Source organism: Dromiciops gliroides, chromosome 1 (assembly GCF_019393635.1).
Source record: "Dromiciops gliroides isolate mDroGli1 chromosome 1, mDroGli1.pri, whole genome shotgun sequence".
Taxonomy (NCBI): domain Eukaryota; kingdom Metazoa; phylum Chordata; class Mammalia; order Microbiotheria; family Microbiotheriidae; genus Dromiciops; species Dromiciops gliroides.
In genome coordinates, this window is record NC_057861.1 from 484,911,560 (window position 1) to 484,936,745 (window position 25,186).

At 39.5% G+C, this 25,186-nt stretch overlaps 1 protein-coding gene across 1 annotated transcript; it reads right to left on the reverse strand.

The window, feature by feature from the left end:
- Positions 1-2,062: 2,062 nt before the first annotated feature.
- LOC122735655 (perilipin-5-like) lies at positions 2,063-10,034 on the reverse strand. Its single transcript, XM_043977381.1, has 5 exons — positions 9,991-10,034; positions 7,989-8,223; positions 7,140-7,336; positions 6,076-6,189; positions 2,063-2,378 (listed from the first exon to the last, which is right to left on the reverse strand). The coding sequence occupies exons 1-5, from the start codon at positions 10,015-10,017 to the stop codon at positions 2,067-2,069; spliced, it is 885 nt and encodes a 294-aa protein (XP_043833316.1). The 5' UTR covers positions 10,018-10,034; the 3' UTR covers positions 2,063-2,066.
- Positions 10,035-25,186: the final 15,152 nt, after the last annotated feature.

Consider the following 25,186-nt stretch of genomic DNA (forward strand, 5'->3'; position numbering starts at 1 on the left):
CTCCACAGAGTCTAGACACACCCAACTTCATTAAGGGTACTGGAGAACCCTGGAAGAGGTGATATGGCCATAGTCACCAATGTTACATTACCCAAGTAATATTTTGCAGATTCAAGAAAATAAGTGTTTTATAGAATCTACCAAATATCTCTACTTGCTTACCCCAAAGGGCCCTTTTCTATCCAATAAGCAAAAGAAAGAGCAAAGACAGGCAAAGAAAAGTGGCTTCTCATCTTGGGCCACACTGAGCTTTCCAAACTCCATGGAGTTCTTGCAAGAATTTGGGACATGCACCATCCCACCTGCAGTCCTGGCTCCAAGGTTGCAATCATGGCTCGGGGTTTACCACCAGCACATGAAAAAGAGATGGACAAACACAAGAGACCCCAAGCTCTTGTGGAGCTGAGACAAGAGGGGAGGGGAAGGCATCCCACCTTCATAAGGCCCATGCTGTGGAAAAACTGTGACCTTCATTGTCTGGAAGCAGCAGTAAGGAACGTGGGGTAAAAAGCCATGTCAATAATTCTTCATACTCTACCACAAGTCCAGGCGAGCTTGTCCAGAACAGATCCTCAAAACAGATTCATTGCCGACTCCACCCTTTGTGGTGATATTGTCTCCACTGCTGGGGACCTTGTGAGGGGGGGGGGGAAGGCTAAGTTACTAAAGATCCTGAGAGTTATTTCTTTTCTAGCCTGAGAAGAGAGAAAAGTATTCTGGGATCTGGACTTGGCCAATTTTCTACTTCAGGGACAGTTTTTTTTTTAATTTTTTTATTACGGGGCAATGGGGTTAAGTGACTTGCCCAGGGTCACACAGCCAGTAAGTGTCAAGTGTCTGAGGCCGGATTTGAACTCAGGAACTCCTGAATCCAGGGCCAGTGCTTTATCCATTGCGCCACCTAGCCGCCCCTCAGGGACAGTTTTTAAACCTCTCGGGAAAGAGAAAAGGGGTTGATTGGAGAGGGAAGGGAGCAGCTGAAGAGGCAAGTGTAGGTCCTATATTTCAGGCCTCAGTGATGGTACCCACTCTACTAGGAGTTCAGACCATGATGGCCTTGGGGCCAGGATAGGGAATATCATGGTGCTGCTCAGTTTGGGATAGTGAAAGAAACTGATGGAACAATGATGAAATTACATTAATTCTCTCCTGTTTTGTTGCCTCCTGACAGGTAGCACATTTAAGTATCTCTGCCGTTTTACTTTTTTGCTGGTTGTTGGTTACTAGATGAAACATTTTAATTGTTCTGAGTTGGTGTTTGTTATAGTGTGGCTGGGGTTGGGAGCGGGGAAAGAACTTTTGGATAATTGCGTGTGTGACGTTCACCTGACTGGAGACGAGAGGGGAGACCCTTAATCTGGCAATCAATTTCTCACTTAGGGGCTGAGTGTTTTATGAGTTATTCATGATCTGTAAGTTTAAGCTTTCTAGCTCTGCTGAGAAAGGAAGGCAAACAGCACTAATACCTTTGCCCTAATCTTATTATCTCCAAAATAGACTTTGCAGGAAGGTCCTTTGGGTTTTCCCCATCCTGCTGTCCTTCTCCCTTCAAGGGAGGGGAAGTGGTAGTAGAGAATTCAAGGAAAGTTCATGGCCTTGAATAAGCCCCCAGTGGGTTAAAAAAATTCAGTTTGCCAGGCACTGTGCTAAGCACTTTATGATTATTCTCTCATTTGATCCTCCTCCATCCCTGGGAGGTAGGTACTGTTATCCTCATTTTACAGGAGGAAATTGAGGCAAATAGGGGCTAAATGACCTGCCCAGGGTCACAGCTATTGAGGATCTGAGGTAGTTTTAATTTGTGTCTTCCTGATTCTAGGTCCCACACTCTGTTCCTAGATGCCCCAAATCTCTGGTCTCCTATTTTGCATTCAGATAACCCAGAAAGGGTGAATAAATTAATTTTCAATGCAACTTTATTTTCATAATCCCAAAAGTCTAGAGAACAGTTATTAACTATAAACTAGCACAAGATTTCTTGCCAGGAATCTCGAAGTATCAATCTGATTCCATATCACAATTTTTTTTTTCTTTAGGGAATATCATCACCTGGGAAAGAATAATAATCAGAGTGGGAGAAATGGTCTTACATCCCAACCAGAAGGAATACGATTTTCTAAGAAACAATACCATTCTTCTATACTTTCCTGCGCATGGATCAGCTTAACCTGAATCTGGGTCAAATGATGCTTGTCTAGGTTTTCAAACCCATTACTTAAGGAAAAGGTGTTATGAAGCTCCTGCATGTCATAACAGGCTTTTTGGAGCTTGGCTTGTAGGCTGCTTGGGAAATCTTGGATTTTAGGCATGAGGTCCACAAAGGCAGACTGTAATTTCAAGGCAATGCTTTGGGACATGCCCAAAGTCCTTTCCAGGAGCTGCAAGAAAAAAAAGACAAACAGCTAAATAAGTATGTAGTTGCTGCTTATTCTAGCACAAATTATAGATTTCTGAAAAAAAAAGGACCTTAATAATACCCATACCTTTCTATCACTTCCACTTTAATTGCTTTAGTGTCAATTTAGAAGCTTCATATGTACATTTATACATGTATATGTACATAAATAACTATTTCTAATTGCCCACTGGATATCTAACTTTTTTTTTTAGGGAGGCAGTTGGGGTTAATTGACTTGCCCAGGGTCACACAGCTAGTAAGTGTTAAGTGTCTGAGGCTGGATTTGAACTCAGGTACTCCTGACTCCAGGGTTGGTGCTCTATCCACTGCGCCACCTAGCTGCCCCTGGATATCTAACATTTTTAATAAAAGTCCCGGAGTAGGAGTTGGAGACTCCATTTACTTACTCCCTATAGGGCTGTGGGGAAGATGCTTTGTACCTCAGTCCTCATCTGCAAAATGAGTTAGATGAATTCTAAAATTTTTGCCAAGTGTAAGACTTTACTTTCCTTAGGCTATTTACCCATTAATAGTTCATTTTTCTAGTCATTCATGTTCAAAAGTCGTTTTGGGATTGGAGAAAAAATACAGCAAAAGGAAAAATTTGTTGCCAAGGTCTGTTGACTGATTTATTCTTCCCATTATCCTGCTTCAGAACCTTGTCAGCTGGATGTTTTCAACCTACCACCATCTTCCCCCCAACCCCAACCCCCACCCCCATTTCCTTTACAGAAAAGCTTTTTTAAAAAAATGATTTGGGCTTGTCCAGGGTCACACTGCTAATAAGCGTCTGAGGACAGATTTGAACTCATGAAGATGAGTCTTCTTGACTCCAGGACTAGTGCTCTATCCACTGTGGCTACCCAGCTGCCCCCTGAGTCATCATAATGTACTGTTCTGGTCCATGGCTAGCACTATCATGATGTGATGAGTGATGAGCCCCAGGTGTTGACATCCTACTCCCACCCTCTCCTAGTATCAGCTATTTATTTCCTTTCTTCCCCATTTATCTGGGTTGTGTCTGAGGGTCCTCTAGAGGTCAGGTCATTTTCTTGAGGTTTTTTCTTCCTGCCTTTTCTATGAGAACCACCTGGCCTGGGGAACCTCTGTTTGTGCAGGAGCAGCAAAGAACTTACATTTGGGATACCTCTCCTTAATCTAAAATAAACTCAGCCTTAAGCCTTATCTGTCACTGTTTTCCACTGTTCCTTCTGAGGGCTTTTTTGTAGGAAGATCACATAACTTTGGAGTCACAAGACACAAGTTTGAATACTGGCTCCACTTGGAGCTTGGAAAGTTAAGACTTCCTAAGACCCTTGTTTCTTACTTTCCTGGATGAAAGGGATACCTCCCAGTCTGTTCAGCTCTATAAGCTATCATCTTTTCATTCTAGGTCTTTTCCTTATATTCCTTCAGCATGTTCTGGTATTTATGGAAATTTCTCTCTCTCCTGAAGCTAGATACCTTGATGCCTTCTTGGAGGCAGACTGCTCCTCCTCTCAAACGCCCAATGCAGGGTCAGGAAAAACTGGCATACTAGTTCTTTGCTCTTTCAGGTACAACTACTGCAACTCTGCAGGTAGTTTGTCTTTTGAAGTTCACCCCTTCCTATCTATTTGTTACTTGTCATCTCAAGACTTCCACCTAATTTTTCTCCTCCCCAAGTAAGATTACTCATAGCAGTCTTATTCCAATCTCTGCCTCCTTCAAATACCCTGGGGCCTTCTAGATTCCAGAGCGTAGGACCAATGTCACCAAGATAAAGCAGAGTAAGGTTGATTTTACTTATTTATTTTATGTATTAAGGTGTGGTCACTTAGATATAGGTTCTTACACCATAGAAATGGATACAAAAAAAGAGAAGATAAACCTGACAAGTTTCCCAAGAATCTCAGTAGTCTTTTTCTTGGAATATTTTCCCTTATTCCCAAGATGACCTTCTCCCTAATTTTCCCCTCTTGCTCCGCCCCACCCAAAGCAAAAAGGCAAGACAATCTTCCCCCAGAAACATTTTAAAAGCTAGCTTTCTGATACACCCCCCTCCAAAAAAAATTTAAAAATAGTTCTAGCTAGGTGGCGCAGTGCATAAAGCACAGGCCCTGGTTTCAGGAGGACTTGAATTCAAAGCTAGCTTCAGACACGTGACACTTACTAGCTGTGTGACCCTGAGCAAGTCACTTAACCCTCATTGCCCCGCAAAAAAAAAAAAAAAAAAAAATATATATATATATATATATATATATATATATATAGTTCTAGCCTGATTCAAAGTCATAATCCAGCTGCCTGAATGATACTTGAAAGATCTCAGTACCTTTCAAGTCATTTTGCAGAGAATTACTTTCTTTCCCCCCTCTCAATTTACCCTAATTCAGGTTTAGCTGAACTCCCTATCCTCCATGAAATCTTCCCCAATTAATCTTAGAACTTCCTTTGTTATATTTTTGCCATTTTATTTTCACATACTAACCTCAATACCTATGAGGGCTACAGAAGCCATGAGTACCTATCCACGAGTCACAAGTACGCCTACAAAGACATACTATTTATCTATTGATGTGTCAGATAGAAAGTTCACTAGAGTTTCTGAGGGATCCAGAAAGTTTCAAAGTCAGCTAGGGTAGTTAATGCACTAGTACCTGGTAACTAAAGTGTCATTAGCAATATTTAGGTCTTGGGATTATTAAATTACCTTGAACTCTAAGAGCACAGTGCCATGTTCTTTTCTTCATCTCCTACAACTTATTGAACACAAATTAGTCCTAGTTAGTAATGTAAGGCAGACCTATGGTTTATATCGGTGTCTTAAGCTCTTGGGTTTCATAAGGCTCCATAATGCAAGACTTCCTGAAGAACTCTTAACATGTTCGTTATGGTATGTTAGGGACGTACTATATTGTCTACCAATTCATTTTAACCTACTCTACTTATATCCATTGAAAATAAACATTGGTTTCAGGCCTTACATAGTGGCCAACATCATGCTTTTAGTTACCCTTAGTTTTCAGCCTTATTATCCCTGCTTCTTCATTTCTCCCAACCCCACAGATTCTACATCTTTCATGTGCTCTTTTCTTCCTACTCATATGGCTCCCACCCTGGTTCAGACACTTGTTGCCTCATCCAGATTATCATGACAGACTTTCTCTCATCTATCTTTTTCTCCAGTTTGCACAAGGCAAACAAAAGTAACCTTCCTAAAGCAAACACCTGTCATATCCTTACTTGAGAACTTTCTATTTTTTTTGTCTTGCAACTAGAATTTATAATCCATTTCTATTTACTTTTATAGGTTTATTTTACTTTCCTTCTACCACTTCACGTATTCAGTTCCAGCCAAGCTACCTACTTGCTATTCCCCCAAACTTGGAATTCTTACCTTCAGGCATGCCTAGAAAATACTCTCATCTCTATGTCATAAGAATTCCTGCCTTACTTCAAGGTTTAGTACTTGTATTCTCCTATTCTTCTTTCCTGATCCCCCAATTGTAAGTTGTATCCATCCTTCAGTGTTTACGCCGTAACATGTCTTCCTAGTCGAATGCTCCTTGAAGCTTAAGGCTATTGGACATTTGTAATATGTAGGAGCAAAAGTAAAAAATGTTCATGAGGTTACCCACCCGATACCCAAACAGGTATCAGTTTGACATCAATGTTTCATGTGACTAAGACACAACCTGTGTTTCACCATCTGAATTTTCAGACTGGTTCCTAATCCACTTGATCCACAGCTCCAATAGAGCCTTATAGTAATTCTGCCGATCCTGGGAACCTTGCTTGCTTTGATAAGTCTGTTGGAACAAAAGCATTTGGAAAACTTGAAGATACAGGTCTGCCTTATAACTCTGTTCTTCAGAAATGAAGTATGCTGGATTTATCAAGGAGTCAGCAATTTCTAAATCCTTCCTTGTAGTTGGAGGCCAGCCTCTTATACATGCTATAAAAAGATAATAGCCATAATGGTAAGGCTAGCCTTGCTCAGTGAAACTTACCCCCTTAATATCCCATCAATCATACACACAACCAGCCCTGCACCTCCTGGTCTACCTTGCTACTTCTAGCAAGGTAAAGACCTGACAGTGGGGCGTAATGGATAAGGATAACAGGAGTCAAAGCTTCTACAATCTTAGGCAGCCTTTAGAGGCAGTGTCCCTAACATAGGTTATAAGATCTTACCATAGCTAAATGTTTCTAATATAATTCCCAGAATTGATCAAATTTGAAGATCATCATTGATATAGTAGAGATGAGGCCTTAAGACCCTGTCAGCTGAAGAGACAACTAATGTTTGGTCTAGAAAAGGGAACACTTTAAAGTACTTAAATGAGCTAACACAGACAAGTGGTTAGGTTTTGTCTTGTTTTGTTTTTATCTGTTGATCCTAGCAGGAAAAATGAGGAGGGGGGGAAATGCAGAAGCTATAGCTACAGGCAAGGTTAGGTTGTACATAAGGAAATTGTATGTAGAGAGTGAGGGGGGTGCACAACTTACCACTATCCAAAGTGCCCTAATAATGGTATGCCTTGAGAAACAACCAATGAGTTCTTCTTTGCTAGGTCTTTGAACAGAAGTTGGGTGATGGCTTATCAAATCATTCCTATAGAGAGAGGGACTGGCTGGTTCTACATGACTTTTTATGCTAAATAGTCTCTGAGATCCCTTCTAACTTAGATTCTGTAAAAATACTATTAGGAAGTAATTGGTTGGTTGCAGAAGTAGCTTAGAGCTTAGAAAATCCTACCAATTCAGTTGCTTCATAGAGCTGGTACAAGAGTTTTCTGATGTTGCTCTTGAAACTTCTGATATTTTCCATAGCATTCTTATATGCCAGGTGCTGGACATTGCTTGGCAGAGAACCTAGCGATGTGAAATAGCCTTCGTCGCTTGAAGAGTCTTCTCTAAAAGAATCTCCACCTTCTGGACATCTATGGATATTAGCTATATGGGATTTAAAAAAATCATTAATAACTCTACTAGAATAACATACTTAAACATTTACTAAGCATCTACTATGTATCAGACACTGTGCTAAGGGCTGGGGGTACAAGAGGCAGCAAAAGACAGTTCCTCCCCTCAAGGATCTTACAATCTAATGGGGGAAACAAAATGAAAACAAATACATGCAAATCAAGCTATATTCAGGGTAAATAGGACGTAACTAACAGAGGGAAGTCACTAGAGTTAAGAAGGGTTAAGGACCAGTAGTGAGCCCATCTCAGAGACCTTGACAGTCCATAGAATATTCCCTTTGCTTCTACTGTGAAGAAAGATTAAACTATGCTACATGACCTAATCCATAAGGACATCCAGTCTTCCTTGAACCCAGACATTGGGCAATAGAATCACCAAACAGCATCAGATACTTATTCAGGGCTGAAGATGTAACAACTATAAGACTTTTGTGCTCCTAAAGATAAACTCATATGCAAGTGATTAGTAGCATCTTTACATTTAAGGGAAACTAGGTGACCAAGTCATACTTTACATCAGGAAGCAGTCTAATTAGAAATTAACCAGACTGTTTTACACTCAAAGGCAGGACTAAATAAGGGAGAATAGAGGAAATGCATCTAGCTTGATAGTCACTGACCTATGTCAGGTGAGATTGGGAAGTATTTGTTCATAGTTGCTTTAAATTCTTCTAGTGCTTGTTTCTCCTTTTGGATTTCAGACATGATTTGTTCTTCATAAGGAACAGATCTTTTGGTAACACCACTGATGCTTGCAGATTCCTCCTTGCTTGTATAACCACTACTACTACTAGAATTAGTTTCTTTAGATGGTTGGCCTTTGTCAAGCCTGATCTCCATAGATGAATGTGGTTTCTAGAAAGCAAAACAAATTTATGATGCCTTAGACTCTTAACATGCTTTGGTTTGGTACCATCCTGCTTTTTTCATATCCTCACAGTAGGTGTGGAAATCTAACTTATCTTAATGGTGAGAAGGGCCTTCACAGAACTCAGAGGAATTGAAAAGTTCTAACAAGATCTCCCTGAATAGAGGCCAGACAGTGCTCCCATCTTTGTATCTCCAGCAGTGGTCTTTCTAAATGTGAACTTTTTGAAATTCAATTCGACAAGGTATGGAAGAAAAGGATCTTGTTTATCCTTAACTATTTCACTGTTTCAAATTTATTCCAGTAATTTCACAGCTCCCTCATCTAAAATTATTGAGAATTTATGTTCATATGTGCATTTTGTTTTTGTTTTGATGTTATTAACATGAAGGCTCAAGGTTTAATGGGGGAAAAAGTTGGAAGGGGAAGTTCTTTGAAACTACCCATTTGGAGAACAAAGGAATAGAGACACAGTTCTGAGAGAACCTAGACAGGGAAACTAGATAAGAATCTAATTACAGGAAAAGAAACAAAAATTCAGGTTAGACCAAGTATGGAAGGAGATATCAGATGCTAGCCAACAAGGACAGAAACCAAGGGAAACCTACAATTATGAAAACATGGGATTGGTAGTGGTGAAACATAGTATTCAGGGGGAAAAAGAGGAATGGGTTTGGGGTTTGGGGGGGAGTAAAGGAGGCTCCACATAGAAGTGGCAGCCTGGGGTTCCAGGGTCACAAAATTTGCCATGACAGCTTCTTGTAGAAACAAGGTTTGGGTATATCCTGTGGTATGAAGCTGAATGGCTGGAAAAGGGGCAGGTACTAGGCACCATAGGCCCTTTGAAGGAACCCTTCCATCCTTGGTGGGAAGAAACTAGCTTGTCTTTCACATGATCTTGATGTTGCCTTTGCTTCTGTACTTTTTACCTTCTTTATAGATGCCATCTGGGTGGCCTGGAGTCAGAAGACTCGAGTTCAAATTTTACCTCATATATACCAGTTCTCTTATTAGGTCACAATTTCTGTCTGCCTCAGTTTCCTCAACTGTAAAATGTGGACAAAATAGCACCTCCCTCACAAGTTTGTGAGGATCAACTGAGGTATTATTTATAAAAGCACCTGGCACAGAGAATGTACTTCAAAAATGACCAATTTGAGTGTTGTATCAGTTAGTACTGAGGACAGGGTATGGCCTTCCCTGCTGTTGAAGAAAACTTGATATTTTACTTACAGTACCCAGATTTTCCTTGCTCATACATTTTCCTTTTAATTTGTCACATGTTGTACCCATTGATAGTGGCTCAATCCCTAGATTTTTTAATACCCAGTTCAAGTTTATTCTCTCTATTAGCTTATCTGTGCTCTTCATTTTCTGCCCTTGATAAATGTAGACACCACTAAGATTCAAGTTATCTCCCCTTCAAATACGCACTTAAGAAATGAATTTGTACAGAGCCCTTCTTCAGTCACCAGGATTGCCCATGGCAGACCACAAACTCTTGAATTCAGCCTCAGATTTTAAAAGGAAATGGTTTAGAAAGCTTGGAAGGGGTATATCGACTGGAAAGCCTGTAAAAGGCCACTGTGGACTGTGTTTAACACATCTAAGCTTTCTAATGATTTCTTTCTTATAATGAACTCTGTGTCAAGTTCTAATCAGGATGTCATAAAGTAAGGTTTTTGAGATTGACTCAAGTCTGGATTGTTTTCACAGTAGAATCTGAATTAGCTCTGAGTATTAGTAAAAATTACCTCCTCTGGTACCTGTGGTTTGTTCATTCTCTCTTGTCTGATATGCTCACCTGATGCTGAAAATAAAAGCATTATTGGTTAAAAACTTGAAGGTGTTGATGAGCATAGCCCCCAATAAGTTAACCTAGTACCAGTGGTGACAAGTCTTTGGGCCAAGAGCAATTAAACTACCACCTTTAATTTTTCTGTCTGCCATTTAAAAATGATTTATCCAAGGAAATTTCTATTTCACAAGAAGGGACTACATTGAATTCAGAGAAGGATTATTCTAAAACCTTTGCCATTAAGATATTTAATAATTCCAACCTTTTCTCTTTCAAGTTAGTCATCTCACTACTGACTTGACTTAATATAGAACCATCTTCCTTACAGTCACTGTAATTGTTCCAGAAACCTTTTGTTGATTTGCCCCATCCTTACACCAATAGTGAAGAATTGATTTCTCCCAGGAAAGAAGTTGGCACCTCTTAGCATCTATTTCCCCATCTGTGAAATGAGGATAATACCACCAAGCTCTTGGGGTTGTTGTAAGGATCAAACATCATGTTCTGTCTAAGCGATTTGTAAACCCTTAAGTACTGCATACATGTCATTATCATTATCATCCCCTTCCTCCACCACATCTAATTGGGGGAGAAGTTTTGGGAGGGAAGAGACAAAATCAAAGTACATGTGTTAGTAAGCACCGTCTCCAGGCCTTAAGTAGTATGTAGGTCTGATTATACATGGACAGAAGTTGCTGTTCTCTGTAATTATCTGCACCAAGACATGCAATTTTTAATCACAAGCAATCCCTTGGCCTCTGGCTAGGTTCCTTTCCCAGTGACTTGGATTCCTGAAAGGTGCTTGAGCCTTTCCTGCTTAAGTTTTACATCTTTGGGGCCTCTCAGTTTTGGAGGCCTTCCCAGTAATCTTCTATAAAGCATGCTCCCACAAAACCCCAAACCCTAAATTAAACATGACAGAAAATTAACCGATTCAAAATAATGGGCACAGAGGAACATTTAGCTGGAAATCAGTTTGATGAAAAAGAGTTTATTGATTTCTGTGGGAGCTACTCATACAGTTTGAGTCAAAATTCCAAGACCTTTTCTTTCAAGGAAAGAAGGCTCATTTCTCAGAAGCATTCAATTATTACTTACATTAAGATGACCCATCACAACCAGTTAACTTGAGTCACTTTGATGAACCTTTTTAAAAGGTCTGCTGTATACAGAGCTCTATGAGGGGCTCTAGGAAGAGAGGAAATATTTAAATAACAGGGTCACAGACTCAACATTAGCAGTGGCCTTAGAGGTCATTCAGTCCAACCCTTTCATTTTACAGATAGGGAGACTGAGGCTCTGAGAGGTTGTCATTTGCTCAGTCAGAATTACACCTGGGTGCTCCGACTCCAAATCCAGAACTTTCCCCCATTCTGTGTCTCCTGCCCACCTTTAAGCTTTCTGTTTAGAAGCCCACAGTACACAGTGCAGGAGACAGGTACAGAGCCATGGCAGGCTGGAGAGGGGGATGGTGAAGTGGGTAATGCTCTGTGGCTGTGGCCTTTCAGTCAGGCTTAAAGGCTGGGGACTAGAAGGTGGCAGCATAAAGAATATATCTTGGGGCAGCTAGGTGGTACAGTGGATAGAGCACCGGCCCTGGAGTCAGGAGGACCTGAGTTCGGGTCCAGCCTCAGACACTTGACACTTACTAGCTGTGTGACCCTGGGCAAGTCACTTAACCCCAATTGCCTCACCAAAAAAAAAAAAAAAAAGAATATATCTTACCATCCTCTAGGCACAGCCCTGCTGTTGCCCTGCCTGTCTCCATTTTACCCTTGGGCTTATCCAGCCACCATATAAAAGTGACAGTATAATTATTAGAGGCCCAGGAGGGAATATTAGAGAACCAGAGCCAGTGTTTCTAAGTACTGTTGTAAGGACTGCTTCCTAGTCATAATTCTCTCACAGGGGACAAAGGGGTGGGAACACTGGGGAAATCTGGACTCCAGTCACATTTTGAAGGTGCCACAGAAATAGACATATATTTTTCTTTTCTTTTTGTTTTGTTTTGCGGGGCAATAGGAGGTAAGTGACTTGCCCAGGGTCACACAGCTAGTAAGTGTCAAGTATCTGAAGCCCGATTTGAACTCGATTCCTCTTGAATCTAAGGCTGGTGCTTTATCCACTGTGCCCCCTAGATATAAATTTTTGACGAAGGTCATATGGAATACGGAATTTGCAACTATAGTAAAGTTCTATGGAAGACTCGCTTGTTTGCAAAAATAACTGACCTGTTCTAAGGTATCCCAGTGTAGTTGGGGGGGGGGGGAAGAGAACAGCTCTGGATTTAGAGATGAGAGAGCTTCAGTTCAAATCCTGGCTTAATTTTTAAATATGACCTTTGGGCCATGTATAGAATAATGGAATTGCACTATACGAGCTCTAAAAGTGCCTTCAACCACCAGGCCCTAAAATACAATCAAATGCCACCCTTGATGAAGTCTTAACCCATTTCTTATAGTCTGAACTGCAGCTTCACTTTGATTCTAGTCTTTGCTTGGATATATAATAAAAACTTAACTGAACAGTAAATATCCCATTCCAAATCATATTAAGGGTTCTCTACTGAGCTATAATATGATAGACACAGGACTCTTAGAACCAAGGATATATTTCCTTTATATTTTACCTTAAAAGGAGAGTAGTATTCCTGTATGAGGAAGAACACCCCCACTGAATTAAAGGGCTAAACCACAGTATCTCTCAGCCTCCCCACTTACCTAGTAATAATCCCTGAGGATACAGCCACAGAACCTAATTTGGCTTTCTCATCATATATATACACTTTGGCAGTGAATGGGAATAGAGCCTGTATCATTGGCAGATGAAACAAATAAACAATCACCAAATGAATTTCAAGTCCTGTGGCCAATGAAGGCTGAGGTGGTTGGCAGGATTAGGAAAGAGTCAGTGACTTGAAACACCTGTAATTCTTACGGACATAGCTTCATAGCCTTTCTGACTTTGCAGTATATGGTTGAAAAACACTAATTTATTTGGCATAGTTTTATATAACCTTCTTTATAGATCTAGCTATATTTTATTTCTGTATAAATAAATTGTAAATTTAATGGAGTTCCAAAGGATCCTTTCCTTACAAACAGCCCTGTAGGTAAACAGATGGATCATAAGCAACATGTTTATCCACTTACCAATCATTTATTAGGTGCAACTCTGTAGGGGGCAGGGAGAAGAAAAACTAATGAAGGATAATAAGGTCAAGAGGGATTTCACTGGGATTAATGATCTGCTCCTTTAAGGATCTGGTCAGTCAGGTAGTCCATCTGCCTTTAGTAAACTCTGCCTGATTGATGGTCTCCTCTATCTACATTGCTAACTAAAGTGATTTATCCTGTCATTCAAGCGGTATGCAAAAGTTGGTGCTGTAATAGTATCTCTGAGTAAATGATGGTCGAAAAGTAATTAAAATGCGAGGAAAACTAGACATGTGTATTCAGTTGTAGGAGACAGCAGGCTATTAATGCAAATAAGTGTATACAGAATAAGTATAAGAGAATATTGGGGTGGGGTTCTTGAAGTGGATAAGAGGTGAAGTTTGGAACTTTGTCAAGATCATAAATGTTTATTAAAGGGGGTGGCTAGGTGGCCTATTGGATAGAGCACCGGCCCTGGATTTAGGAGTACCTGAGTTCAAATCCGGCCTCAGACACTTGACACTTACTAGCTGTGTGACCCTGGGCAAGTCACTTAACCTCCATTGCCCCGCAAAAATAAATAAATAAATAAATAAATGTTGATTAAAGAGTATACTTTGGCTAAGTGAGACTAGGATTATACGTTTTCAGCGAAATTTGTGGTTTAAAAATTGCTTAACATAAATTATCTCATGTGGTCATCATAAAAATTATAAAGCAGGGCAGTCATTACTATGACCATTTTTACACATGAAGAAACAAATCAGAGGGACAAAGTGACTTGCCCAGAATAGTTGGTTTATGAGATATGAAACAAGCTAATTTCTCAGCAAGGAAATCAGAGCAATATCATGAAAGTTGATGAAGTATCTAGATTGTGCTAGAAGCTAAAACTGAGAGTTTTCATATGGTGTTTTTTTGTTTTCTTGCGTGTGTTTTTTTGCAGGGCAATGAGGGTTAAGTGACTTGCCCAAGGTCACACAGCTAGTAAGTGTCAAGTGTCTGAGGTTGGATTTAAACTCAGGTCCTCCTGAATCCAGGGCCAGTGTTTTATCCACTGTGCCACCTAGTTACCCCAATATAGTGGTAATAATTACTTGATCTGCATGGAGCTTGACATAGTGGAAGGGAAAATACTCTCAAAAACTATCTGGCAAGGCAAAAAATTATATTTATATATATAGATATATGTACATATGTGTATATATGCAATATGTAATACGTATGCAGATATGTAATATACATTCACATATAGTATAACATTTACTTTGGAATACAAGGCTTTCTCTGATTGTTTCACACCAGAAGAAACTTGTGTGATGGTACCAAACAGCCTAGCTAGGCGTTCACATGAAATCCATGTTCCTTGTGGTCTTAGGGAAGCTGACTGAGAAAATGATCCTTCTGAGAGAGTCATATTGACAGGTATTGATATTTGAAAATTAGGGACTCCTGAACTACCTACTCAGATACTGAAATGATCTGTGATCTCATCTATTCCAAAGTCCCCTGAAAAAGTTTTGATTACAATTTCTCCAGGCCTATCCATCTTGTATTATTTTTGTCCATCTCCTCCCATAAGTTTGTCACAGATGGTCTACCCACCATCCCAGACACTTTTCACTTCCTCCCGACACTTCAAGGTCATGTCTCTGGCTACCCACCTGTTTATCTCCTTTTTCCCCTCACTGTGACAAGCCCATCTCCTCTTTGTATCCTGCAATTCCTTTTATTCCTATTCTTTTTTGGGTTCCTCATTGGTTATATACCATAGTCTGCACACATCCACGAAGAGCCTGTTTGTTGTCATCTGTGTGATGCCCGTTTTGAATTCTTTGGAGACAGCCTTAATCCATGTCTTAGTGTCATATAGCACCACCAGTAGAATGTTGGTAGTAAAAAAGACAGGCCTTTGCTTTCATACGAAGCTTTAGGTCAGTAAGAGAGCATTGCAGTTTCCCAAAGGCCCTTCCTCCCTGAGGTACAACTCTGGCAGATCCAACTCATTGTCCACCTGTGTTGTCTTACATATACACATTGATGGACTAGCTCTGTAAGGTGTTCACCCAAATGCACGTTGTGTTCTGTGCAGTCAACATTGAAATATCACCCTTTGGTCTGCCCAGGAGGCTCTGCAGTGTTCAGGGCTTTGATGCAGTAAGCACAATGTCATCTACAAAGAGAGCCATCTGAAGGAGCTCAGCATCCGCAGGACTCTGATGGATCAGTTCTGTCACAGTGAAGAACACCTTTGGTGAGCATACATGTCCCAGGTTTATGCCTTGCCCGATGTTTATCGTTAGAATAGTGTTAAACAGGGTTTGAAAAAAATATTTTTGAGGTAATAATAGTGGTTAAATGACTTTCCCAGGGTCACACAGGTACTAAGTGTCTGAGGCCTGATTTAACTTAGGGTGCTCATGACTGCAAGGCTTGTGCTCTATCTACTCCACCACCTACCTGCTACTGGACGGGTTGTAAAAAGATCTATCTTCAAGAAATCTTGAATAATTTTGATGTACAGATGGAAGCCTGTAACACATTGTTTTCTTTTGTTGAATCAAATACTTTTTCATAATCAACAATCAGTATGATGTTAATATTACCATCATTGTCAAAGATGTGGTCCATTGTTGAATATCACTTGTGAAAGCCTCCTTGTTTTTTGTGGGGGGGCAGTGAGGGTCACTCAGGTCCTCCTGAATCCAGGGCTGGTGCTTTATCCACTGCATCACCTAGCTGCCCCATGAAAGCCTCCTTGTTTCCTACCAATCTCCTTATTGAGAATGCCTTTGATTTGTATAAATGATTCATAAAGTTTTTGTATAGATGGGAGAATAGGCATATAGGTCTGTTGTTATTGATGTCTTGCTTGCCTTTTTTACATATTAGTTGAAAAGTCCAATACTTTTTTATACAACTTTAGTATATTCTCCTCCTTCAAATACCTTGTATATCATTCCCTCAAAGCTTTTAAAATTGTGTCACCTCCAACACAGATCTCCTTTTCTTTTTTCAATTTTTGTTTCCTTTAGTATCAGGTATCTACCTCTTCTATAAGCACATCTCTTTCTGCAGTGGTGTGATGCAAATGTGAGATGGAGAAAACAATTTCTTATAATGATTTTGTAAGTATTTTTCATTTTTACTCCATAGCCTTCCTTCAGTTTTCATCCTTAAATGCCCTTGGGAGGGTGTTGCTTACTTGGATATTTTAGCAAACTTTCTTTAAATTGGTTTTACCCTTTACTACTTCTCTGTGCTTTAAATGAAGCTATCTGTAATCATTCATTATCCTCATACTAAGATTTTACAAATGAATTCATAATTTGTTGCCTTTGACAGCATCTTTCTCCCTGTAACAAATAAATCAGATGGCTGGCCAAGGCAATTTCTGGGATCTTTTGGTTTCTTCTTTGTGCCTATTAATCTGCATATTTCTGTTGTCATTTCCCCATATTTTAAGGTCACTTTATTTCTTAAATAGTTCTGGGATATTTCAATTGTCTTCTATATATTTTTTCGCTATTGCACTTTCTTCTTTCTTTTATAAAAAGTCACATTCTTATCTTAGCTCCAATAAATAGGTGGTCTAACTGTATACAAATAACTAACTCAGAGATAATTCCCACATCAATCAGAAGTCTTTTATTTGTTAATTTCATTTGTTGTTATATTATCCAGTGCTTGCCAAGTCTGGCATCTATCAATTCTTTTATTAAAAAGAGTGTTCCAAACGTATGGTACCTACTTTTCTAGGCTATTATGAAGAAAAATGTCAAGTTTAAGGTACTATATACAGGTTATGATGAACAGGATACTGTCAGAAAAACCTGGAAAGATCTACATGAACTGTATAAAAAATAACAGCAATAGTGTAAGATAAAAAAAAGTATTAGGTGTACTCTATGTAAAGAGCTTTAGAAAAGGTGCTAGGTGGTGGGGAAGATATAAAGTCTACAAAAACAAAAACAAAAAAATAGTGTTCATGATTATACACAGTAAAAGCAATATTGTGCGACAAACAATGGTGATAAACTTGGCTCTTCTCAGAAGTGCAATGATCCAAAACAGTTTCAAAGGACTCATGAAAGAAAATGTTCTCAACATCTAGAAAAAAGAACTGTGGATTATGAATGCGGATTGAACCATACTGTTTCTACTTTGGGGCTGATTTTTTTCCTTCTTTTTTGAGGTTTTTCCCTTGTGTTCTGATTCTTCTTTCACAATATGACTAATGCAGAAATATGTTTAATGTAATTGTGTGTGTACATATATATATATACACACACACACATATATATACATACATATATACATATACATATACATATATATATAACCTATATCAGATTGCTTTCTCTCTTGGGGAGAAGGGAGGGAAGGGAGGGTGGGAGAAAAATTTGGAGCTAAAAATCCTATGAAAACAAATGTTGAAATTTATCCTTACATGTAACTGGAAATAATAAAATACTTTTATTAAAAAAAAAGTGTTCATGATATAGAAGCATGAGGCTCCCATATAATCTATATGTCTTTGGGTTTCATCACTCCTTTTCCTGTACCATGCTTTCATACTATATCTATCTATAACTCCATTTACATCTTTCTATCTTTCTATCTTTTACTATCTCTATCTTCATCTTTTTTCACCTTTGCAATAAAATCACAAAGTATCAGAGTGTATGTTAATTTAATTTGGAGGGTCTCATAAAGTTCTTCATTGAACTTTTCCTCTCTTTGTCCTCAGTGATTAATGATGTGTAAGTCATCATTATTTTCATGGTATTTTTCTTCAAATACATACTGTTACATTGTATTATTGAACAATATGATTGCGATATGTGGCAAGTAAAACTATATGTGATGGCCCTATTACTGTCCCAAGTATAGGGAAAATTAGCTGGGGTTTCTAATATATTTGTTACTTAGAAATTAGAGGCTACCGTACCAGTTTTGAGGAATTAAGCATTTATTAAAGCATATTAAATATTAGTAAAGAGAGAACGCATGGCTCTGAAAGATAGAAAAGCCTAGCTAGGAAATAGAAGAGAGAAAATAGGGGACCCTAAAGGGCTCCATCAGCTCTCACCCAGTTCCCACGCCAAAGAAAGCTAGCATCTTTGCAAGCTTCCTGAGGGCAGGAGCAGAGCCTGCCCATAAATATTGTTCAAAGCTAATTGGCTAGCATCACTAAAATCTATTGGTCCACTGGATGTTGCAGTCTTACTGAGGTCAGAGAACAGATCCTCTATTGGGAACTAGGCTTTCAGGTAGGTGTGGTTTTGAATGAGGTAACTTCCTGACTCTGGGCTGACCTTAAGAAAGGTCAGGCCCTACTCTCTCAGCGACCCCTATTATTAATAATTTTCTCACAAATATATGATGATCAAATGTCCCATGAGAAAATCTTTCTATTTGCCTTTGGGTGTACAATAAAATCCACTTTGCCAACTCCTTTTTTTTTTACCTCCCCAAAGAATACCTGTAACCCATCCTTAACATTTTATAACTCCCTTTCTTCTGATTTCATTTATAGCAAGAATATCAAGATTGATATAGTTTAGCTCATCCAGCTATATGTGTACTTTTTGTTCATTGTATAAAGATCTTGTATTTAGAGTAAAGCTAGTCAAAGTTACATAAAAATACTGAGCTTTATTTATTGTTAGTCTAAAAACCCTGATTCTTAGTTTCTTTTATCTCTTTTCTCACCACCTTGTCACCATCATGGAACAGCAGGAGGGGTTTCAGGACTAATGGTCATTTCTTAATTTTCTTTGTTTCATCGGTTGCCATGGGCAAAAATAATTCCTCACTAGGTGGTCAGGCTATTGAGTGGTGATGTGTCTCTCTAGATTTAGAGAGATTATCCCTAGAAAACTCTCTCAACATGTTCCTGGGACCATCCTCAAATCTGTCCAGTACAGAGACCCTGGCAGAGCTTGCATTGCTGACACAGTTTTCAATCATTCAGAGTGTTTATCAAGTACTGTTCTATGCACTGGTGATACAGACAATAGTGAAATAGTTCCTGTCCTCATGGGGTTTCTTCATGTCGCTGAAAACATGTACACAAATGAGTGTATACAAAATGAGGACAAGATAGTTTTGGGAGGGGGGTGCCTCAGTGTCTGGGGGGAACCAGGAAAGATTTCAGGAAAAAGCAGTGTTTGAGCTGAGCCTTAAATGAAACCAGGGATCTGAAGAGATAGAAGTGAGGAAGGAGTGCATTGTAGGCATGGGGGACAGAAAGTACAATGGTGTAGAGTTGGATCATGGATTGGATGGTACTCTGTAGAATAGAGGGATTCTTTGTTATTGTTGTTGGGTTGGTTAGTTGTTTTTCAGTCATGCAATTTTCTTCTCCAGCTCATTTTATAAATGAGGAAACTGAGGCACAGAGAGCCAAGTGACTTGCCCAGGGTCACCCAGCAAGTAAGTGTCTGAGCCTGGATTTGAATTGAGGAAGATGAGTCTTCCTCACTCCAGATTTGACACCCTATCCACTGTGCCACCTAGCTGGCCTAGAGGTATTCTAGCTATTAATTAACTAGTATTAATAGTTATGTGTTATTGTGAAAAATGCCACATGGAAAAATTATGATTAGTCACAATATTCTAAGAGCTGTCCAGGTTAAGATGAAGGTGTTTAATCATAGGATTGCATAATTTGAGGGGTCCTTCAAGATCAATTATTCCAGAATTCTCCCAATTTAGTTATAGTTATATAACTAAATATATATATATAATATATAATATAAATATAGTTATATAACTCCCAATATAGTTATAGACTATTTTGCTTGAAAGCATTGATGGAACCCATATATGTTATTCTAGGATATATATGTATGTATATATATATATATATATATATATATATTTTTTTTTTTTTAGTGAGGCAAAGCTCATGACTCTCACAAACTGGAGGTCCCTTTCTGAGCTTTGTATCTCTATAACTTGGGTTTCTTGATACTATTTTTTAAATAAAAGAGAACTAAGGAAATTTTGGAGCAAAATAGAATTAGACCGGGGAAGCTAGGTGGCACAGTGGATAGAGCACCGGCCCTGGAATCAGGAGTACCTGAGTTCAAATCTGGCCTCAGACACTTAACACTTACTAGCTGTGTGACCCTGGGCAAGTCACTTAACCCCAATTGCCTCACTAAAAAAAAAAAATAGAATTAGGCCTATTTTTATTCCTTCTCCCCCACTCCGCAATTACCCAAATAACACTGCTAGCACTGATGTATTCTCATAGAACCATAAAGGCAGGAACTGTATTTGTTTTTATATTTCCATTTATAGGATAGTGCCAGGCACCTATTACATTCTTATTATTGATTTGAAGTAAATTATATAGAACTGTAGGACACTGAAGGATCCTGCAATACTGCATTTTGAAAAATACTGTTCTCTACTTCTCTGGTACTAAAGAAGTGGGTCAATTTAAATGTGTGTGTGTGTGTGTGCGCGTGTGTGTTTATGCACATGTCTGTCTTTGTATTCTTCATGAATTAAAATACATCCTTGTCTACAAGAATCAGGATGATTCTGTGATGTTCCTCACACCTAACAGTTTGACTAAACACTTATTATTTTCAGGTATACCTGCTATGTCTCTGTAAGAGCATACAGTTGAAGAGCCAAAAGGTAACCTAACTCTACCAGTAATCCTTGGACTTAAGTTTGAATGAAAAGGCATTCATTCAGTGAGTAGAATGTGTGGAAAACTCTTCCAAGTTTTAGGTATACAAATAAAGAGCCCCTTGCCCTCAGTGAGCTGCCATTCTTCTTTTATACAGTCTATTTCAAACAGATTTTATTCCCCAGAACAAGAATTGCATTTCTATATGTGCACAGTACTGAAAAAGTGCAATGTTGTTCTCTTCTTCTGCCCACTTCCAAGTATTCAGAATGCCTAGTTTTACACAGTAGCACAAATGCTATTTTTAAACTGCCACTTGCCTTGGCTACAAATTTGAGTCATTCAACTTTTGAAGACGTGTGTGGAATCTCTCTCTCCTACCGCAGTTAGTCCTTTTCTTCAGTGTTGGGTCTAGAAGAAGCACCTTCAGACTGCCTGGGAATCCACTAGGTATGCTGTAGTCATGACCTCTGCACTCTGGTACAGCGTAGTAATGTTGGGGTCACATACTGTCTCCATTTCTTTCTGCTGATGCTCCGATTCTTCCTTCCCAGTTGTTTGGTTCCCATTTAGCCAGCTGATTATTTTATTACATTTGTCAAGGATCATCTGTTTTTCATCAATGGTGTCAAAGTCAAATAGAAACAGGGGCCACAGAACCAAACACAAGGATTCCTTCAGGTCATATATTGACTTACAAACACAACTGTTAACATGATTTATGTTCTATCAAATTTTTATTTGTCTTGCTAAATGTTTCCCAATTATTATTTTTTTTTAGTGAGGCAATTGGGGTTAAGTGACTTGCCCAGGGTCACACAGCTAGTAAGTGTTAAGTGTCTGAGGCCGGATTTGAACTCAGGTACTCCTGACTCCAGGGCCGGTGCTCTATCCTCTGTGCCACCTAGCTTCCCCACCCCCCAATTATTTTTTAATCTGGTTTTGTAGCATGTTTGACTCTTCTGGTCGGTATTACTAGTTTTGCCTTGGAGTTTCTCCTCTAAAGAACTTACATGTCAATGGAGGGAGGCAACTAGATCTGACTCAGACTGATCCCCTGAGATTTTATGGTCAATACTGAAATGAAATGAAAAACAATTACAAACTAGTAGGTCATTTAACAGTTAACAAAAGATTTACTTCATGATAGCAGGAGGGTAATATTCAACAAGAATATGCATTGAGGACAACCCAAGTTGATTCAGGCTCCTTGCCTCTGAATTTCCCTTGATGGTCTGTGACAAGGTATAACTTACAATTCCTGCTCTGGAAGTCCATCTCTCTGTGTAACAACTTCATGCAGAACCCTTGTTGTTGTTGTTGTTGTTTGTCTTTTGTTCTCAAAGAGGACCAACATCAGAAGGGTGATGTCTTGACTTGTAGGTAAATTGGACATAAGTGAGGCAGAACTGCACAGAGTCATCAGCCTAGCTCTGTCCTTCCTGTTGATCTATATAGAAATGTTGAGTTCATGAGAAGTAATATGAGAGAAGGAAGGGAGGGAAGAGAGAGAGAGAGAGAGAGAGAGAGAGAGAGAGAGAGAAGGGGGTCCAGGACAACCTTGGTTATAATCCATGGTTAGGGGGGGCAGGACCTGGGTGATGAGCCATCAAAGGAAGCTGAGGATGAGTGGTCCAACAGTGTAGAAGGCCCAGGTATGGGTTTCTTTCCAAGATGTTCTCTGGGTATTCCTGTTCCATAATCTTCTTCTTTTAGCATTCAATTTCCTTATGTAAACCTTCCAGGAAGCATATTATAATGACCCATGTCCCAAAACTAAGCTGCAGGCCTCAAAAGCAACTATAATTGGTCAGGCTTAGGCCAAGGAAAAGTAACATAAACCAATATAAGATGCCTGTGGAAAGACCCCAATGGCTTCCCAGACTTGATCGGACCTTGCCATGCCTGTGTGTGCCCGTGGGACAAAAGACCATAACTTGGGAAGTTGCACATCAACCAGATGCTGGGAGGCTACCATGGATACCTCTGTACCAGTATTCTTGGTCTGATTATATATCCTTGTTTAAGTAAACCTTAGCACTAGAAAGTAAAAGGCCTGTTTCTTCATTATTTCAACACCTGCAAAAGAACTCAGTACAGACAAACAAGAAGACAACTAGGAGAAAGCAGTGTTTCTATTCACACAGTCCAGGGAGGAGAGATTATCCAGAAGTAGAGGGTGGTTAAAAAAGGATAAGGATTAAAACAAATACATCAGGTAGAGACACGGGAAAGTATTCTGGATTAGGAATGAGGAAGTAAAGTTGAATTCCATGGGGCAGCTAGGTGGCTCAGTGGATAAAGCACCGGCCCTGGATTCAGGAGGACCTGAGTTCAAATTCGGGCTCAAACACTTGACACTTACTAGCTGTGTGACCCTGGGCAAGTCACTTAACCCTCATTGTCCCACAAAAAAAAATTCAATTGCAGCTCTGCCAACAACTAGCTATGTAACCTTCGGCATCCCTTCACATCTCTGTGCTTCCTTATTTGTTAGGTAGTTGGTCTCAATTTTATGAAATCACTGGTAATCTAGGAGAGTACAATTTCAGTTGAGTAGTAGCAAATTCACAGATTGAGAAGAGAATGGGAGTAGGAGAAATGAAAAAAAAAGTGAAACAGGTTTTTCTTCCCTAGGAGTTAGCCCAAATAAGACATAGGATGCAAGTTTAAGGGACCGGTAGAGTCAAATGCAGGTGCTTAAGGGACCGGTAGAGTCAAATGCAGGTTTTTAAGGGATGGGAAAAACTTGGGGATGTTTGTAGGCATCAAAAGATAGAGATTAAAGGTTAGAGGGAGGATGATTGAAGGAAAAGTTCCTGATGAATATGAGAAGGCATGAGTCAAGTAGAGAGACTGGACTTGATGAAAACACTTTTTATCAGAGAAGATGGAAGATACTAGCAAGGGATTTCAAGGTATCAAAAAGGGAGAAGAAGCAGTTCTACCCAAATAGCCACTATTTTCTGAATAAAATAGGAAGTGCAGTGTTTTGGTGAGACTGAGGGAAAGGGGTGGTATAGGAGTCTTGAGAAGAGGCAAAGTTTAAAATGGTGACTTGGGGACGTATGATGGTCAAGTTGGAAAGGATAAAAGTTTTTCCATGCAGCAGTTAGGCTCAGTTGACATTAGATAGAATGGGTTGTTGTAGTAAATCTAGTTCGCAAGGTAGTATAGCTTCTTCCAGGAGCATTCAGCAGCACTGTAAGTAGGACTAGAAAAGGCAGATGATGGGGGTTTAGCAAAGGAGGATCTACAGCAGTGCAAGGGATCCTAGAGAAGAAACAAGTTCATAATTTAATTGGTTGAGTGTGTATATTTTTGTGAGTTTATCTTATTCTTGATATTTTGCTGAATGTTTTTATTAATTAAAAAATAGAAGCCATGTCATCCTCAACTAGAGATATTTTATAGTCAATATTTTATATATTGACTTCCTCCTGGAGTCAGACTCAGAAACCTCTTCCTAAAGAGAGTCTAGAAGCACATGTGTCTTCTCTTGAAGCTGAAAGCCAAAAGAATTAAGATTTTTTACTTCCCAAGCTCTTGTTAACTCCACCCCTCATATAGATACAACATCAAATAGTTATTCTCGGGGGCAGCTAGGTGGCGCAGTGGATAGAGCACCGGCCCTGGAATCAGGAGTACCTGAGTTCAAATCCGACCTCAGACACTTAACACTTACTAGCTGTGTCACCCTGGGCAAGTCACTTAACCCCAATTGCCTCACTAAAAAAAAAAAAAATTATTCTCTCCACTAATGAAGGTCTTATGCAAATATAAGGCTTGAGCCACCAGTTACAAAGAGGACCAAATTTCCTCGGCAATCATGTTTCCCATTGTCCCAGCCTGTCCAATAAGAAAATAGCTTTCTTCTTTAGGGTTTAATTAAAAGTTACTTCTTCCTAGTTACAGATACTTCCTAAAAGCAAGGGTTTCCCCTTCCCCAATACTTCTCAGTACTCTTTAAAGATGGAAAGCCTCTCAGGGAGTTTTTACAGTCTCATTCAGAGGATTTCTCCCAGAGACAAATAAAACTCAGGGGAAAACAGAAATACAAGTAAAATCATTCAAAAACATCACAGCTTGCAGAGCTCAAGAGGTCTCGCCTAGATCTCGTTCTCAGCTTCTTGCAAAACACAACCCCCGCCCCTGCAATATTCCAGCCCAGAGATCTGAGATTTCATTGCTGCTTTCTATATATTTCTTTCTTTTTTTTTTGGTGAGGCAATTGGGGTTAAGTGACTTGCCCAGGGTCACACAGCTAGTAAGTGTCAAGGGTCTGGGGCCAGATTTGAACTCAGGTCCTCCTGACTCCAGGGCCAGTGATCTATTCACTGCGCCAC

Coding starts and splice junctions, on each gene's coding strand:
- LOC122735655 (XM_043977381.1), bottom strand. CDS start 10,017: ATGAACAAACCACAGGTACCAGAGGAG. Junction 8,224..9,990: donor AACCACAGGTACCAGAGGAG/GTAATTTTTACT, acceptor TTTGCTTTCTAG/AAACCACATTCATCTATGGA. Junction 2,379..6,075: donor ATTCAGATGGTGAAACACAG/GTTGTGTCTTAG, acceptor TTTTTCTTGCAG/CTCCTGGAAAGGACTTTGGG.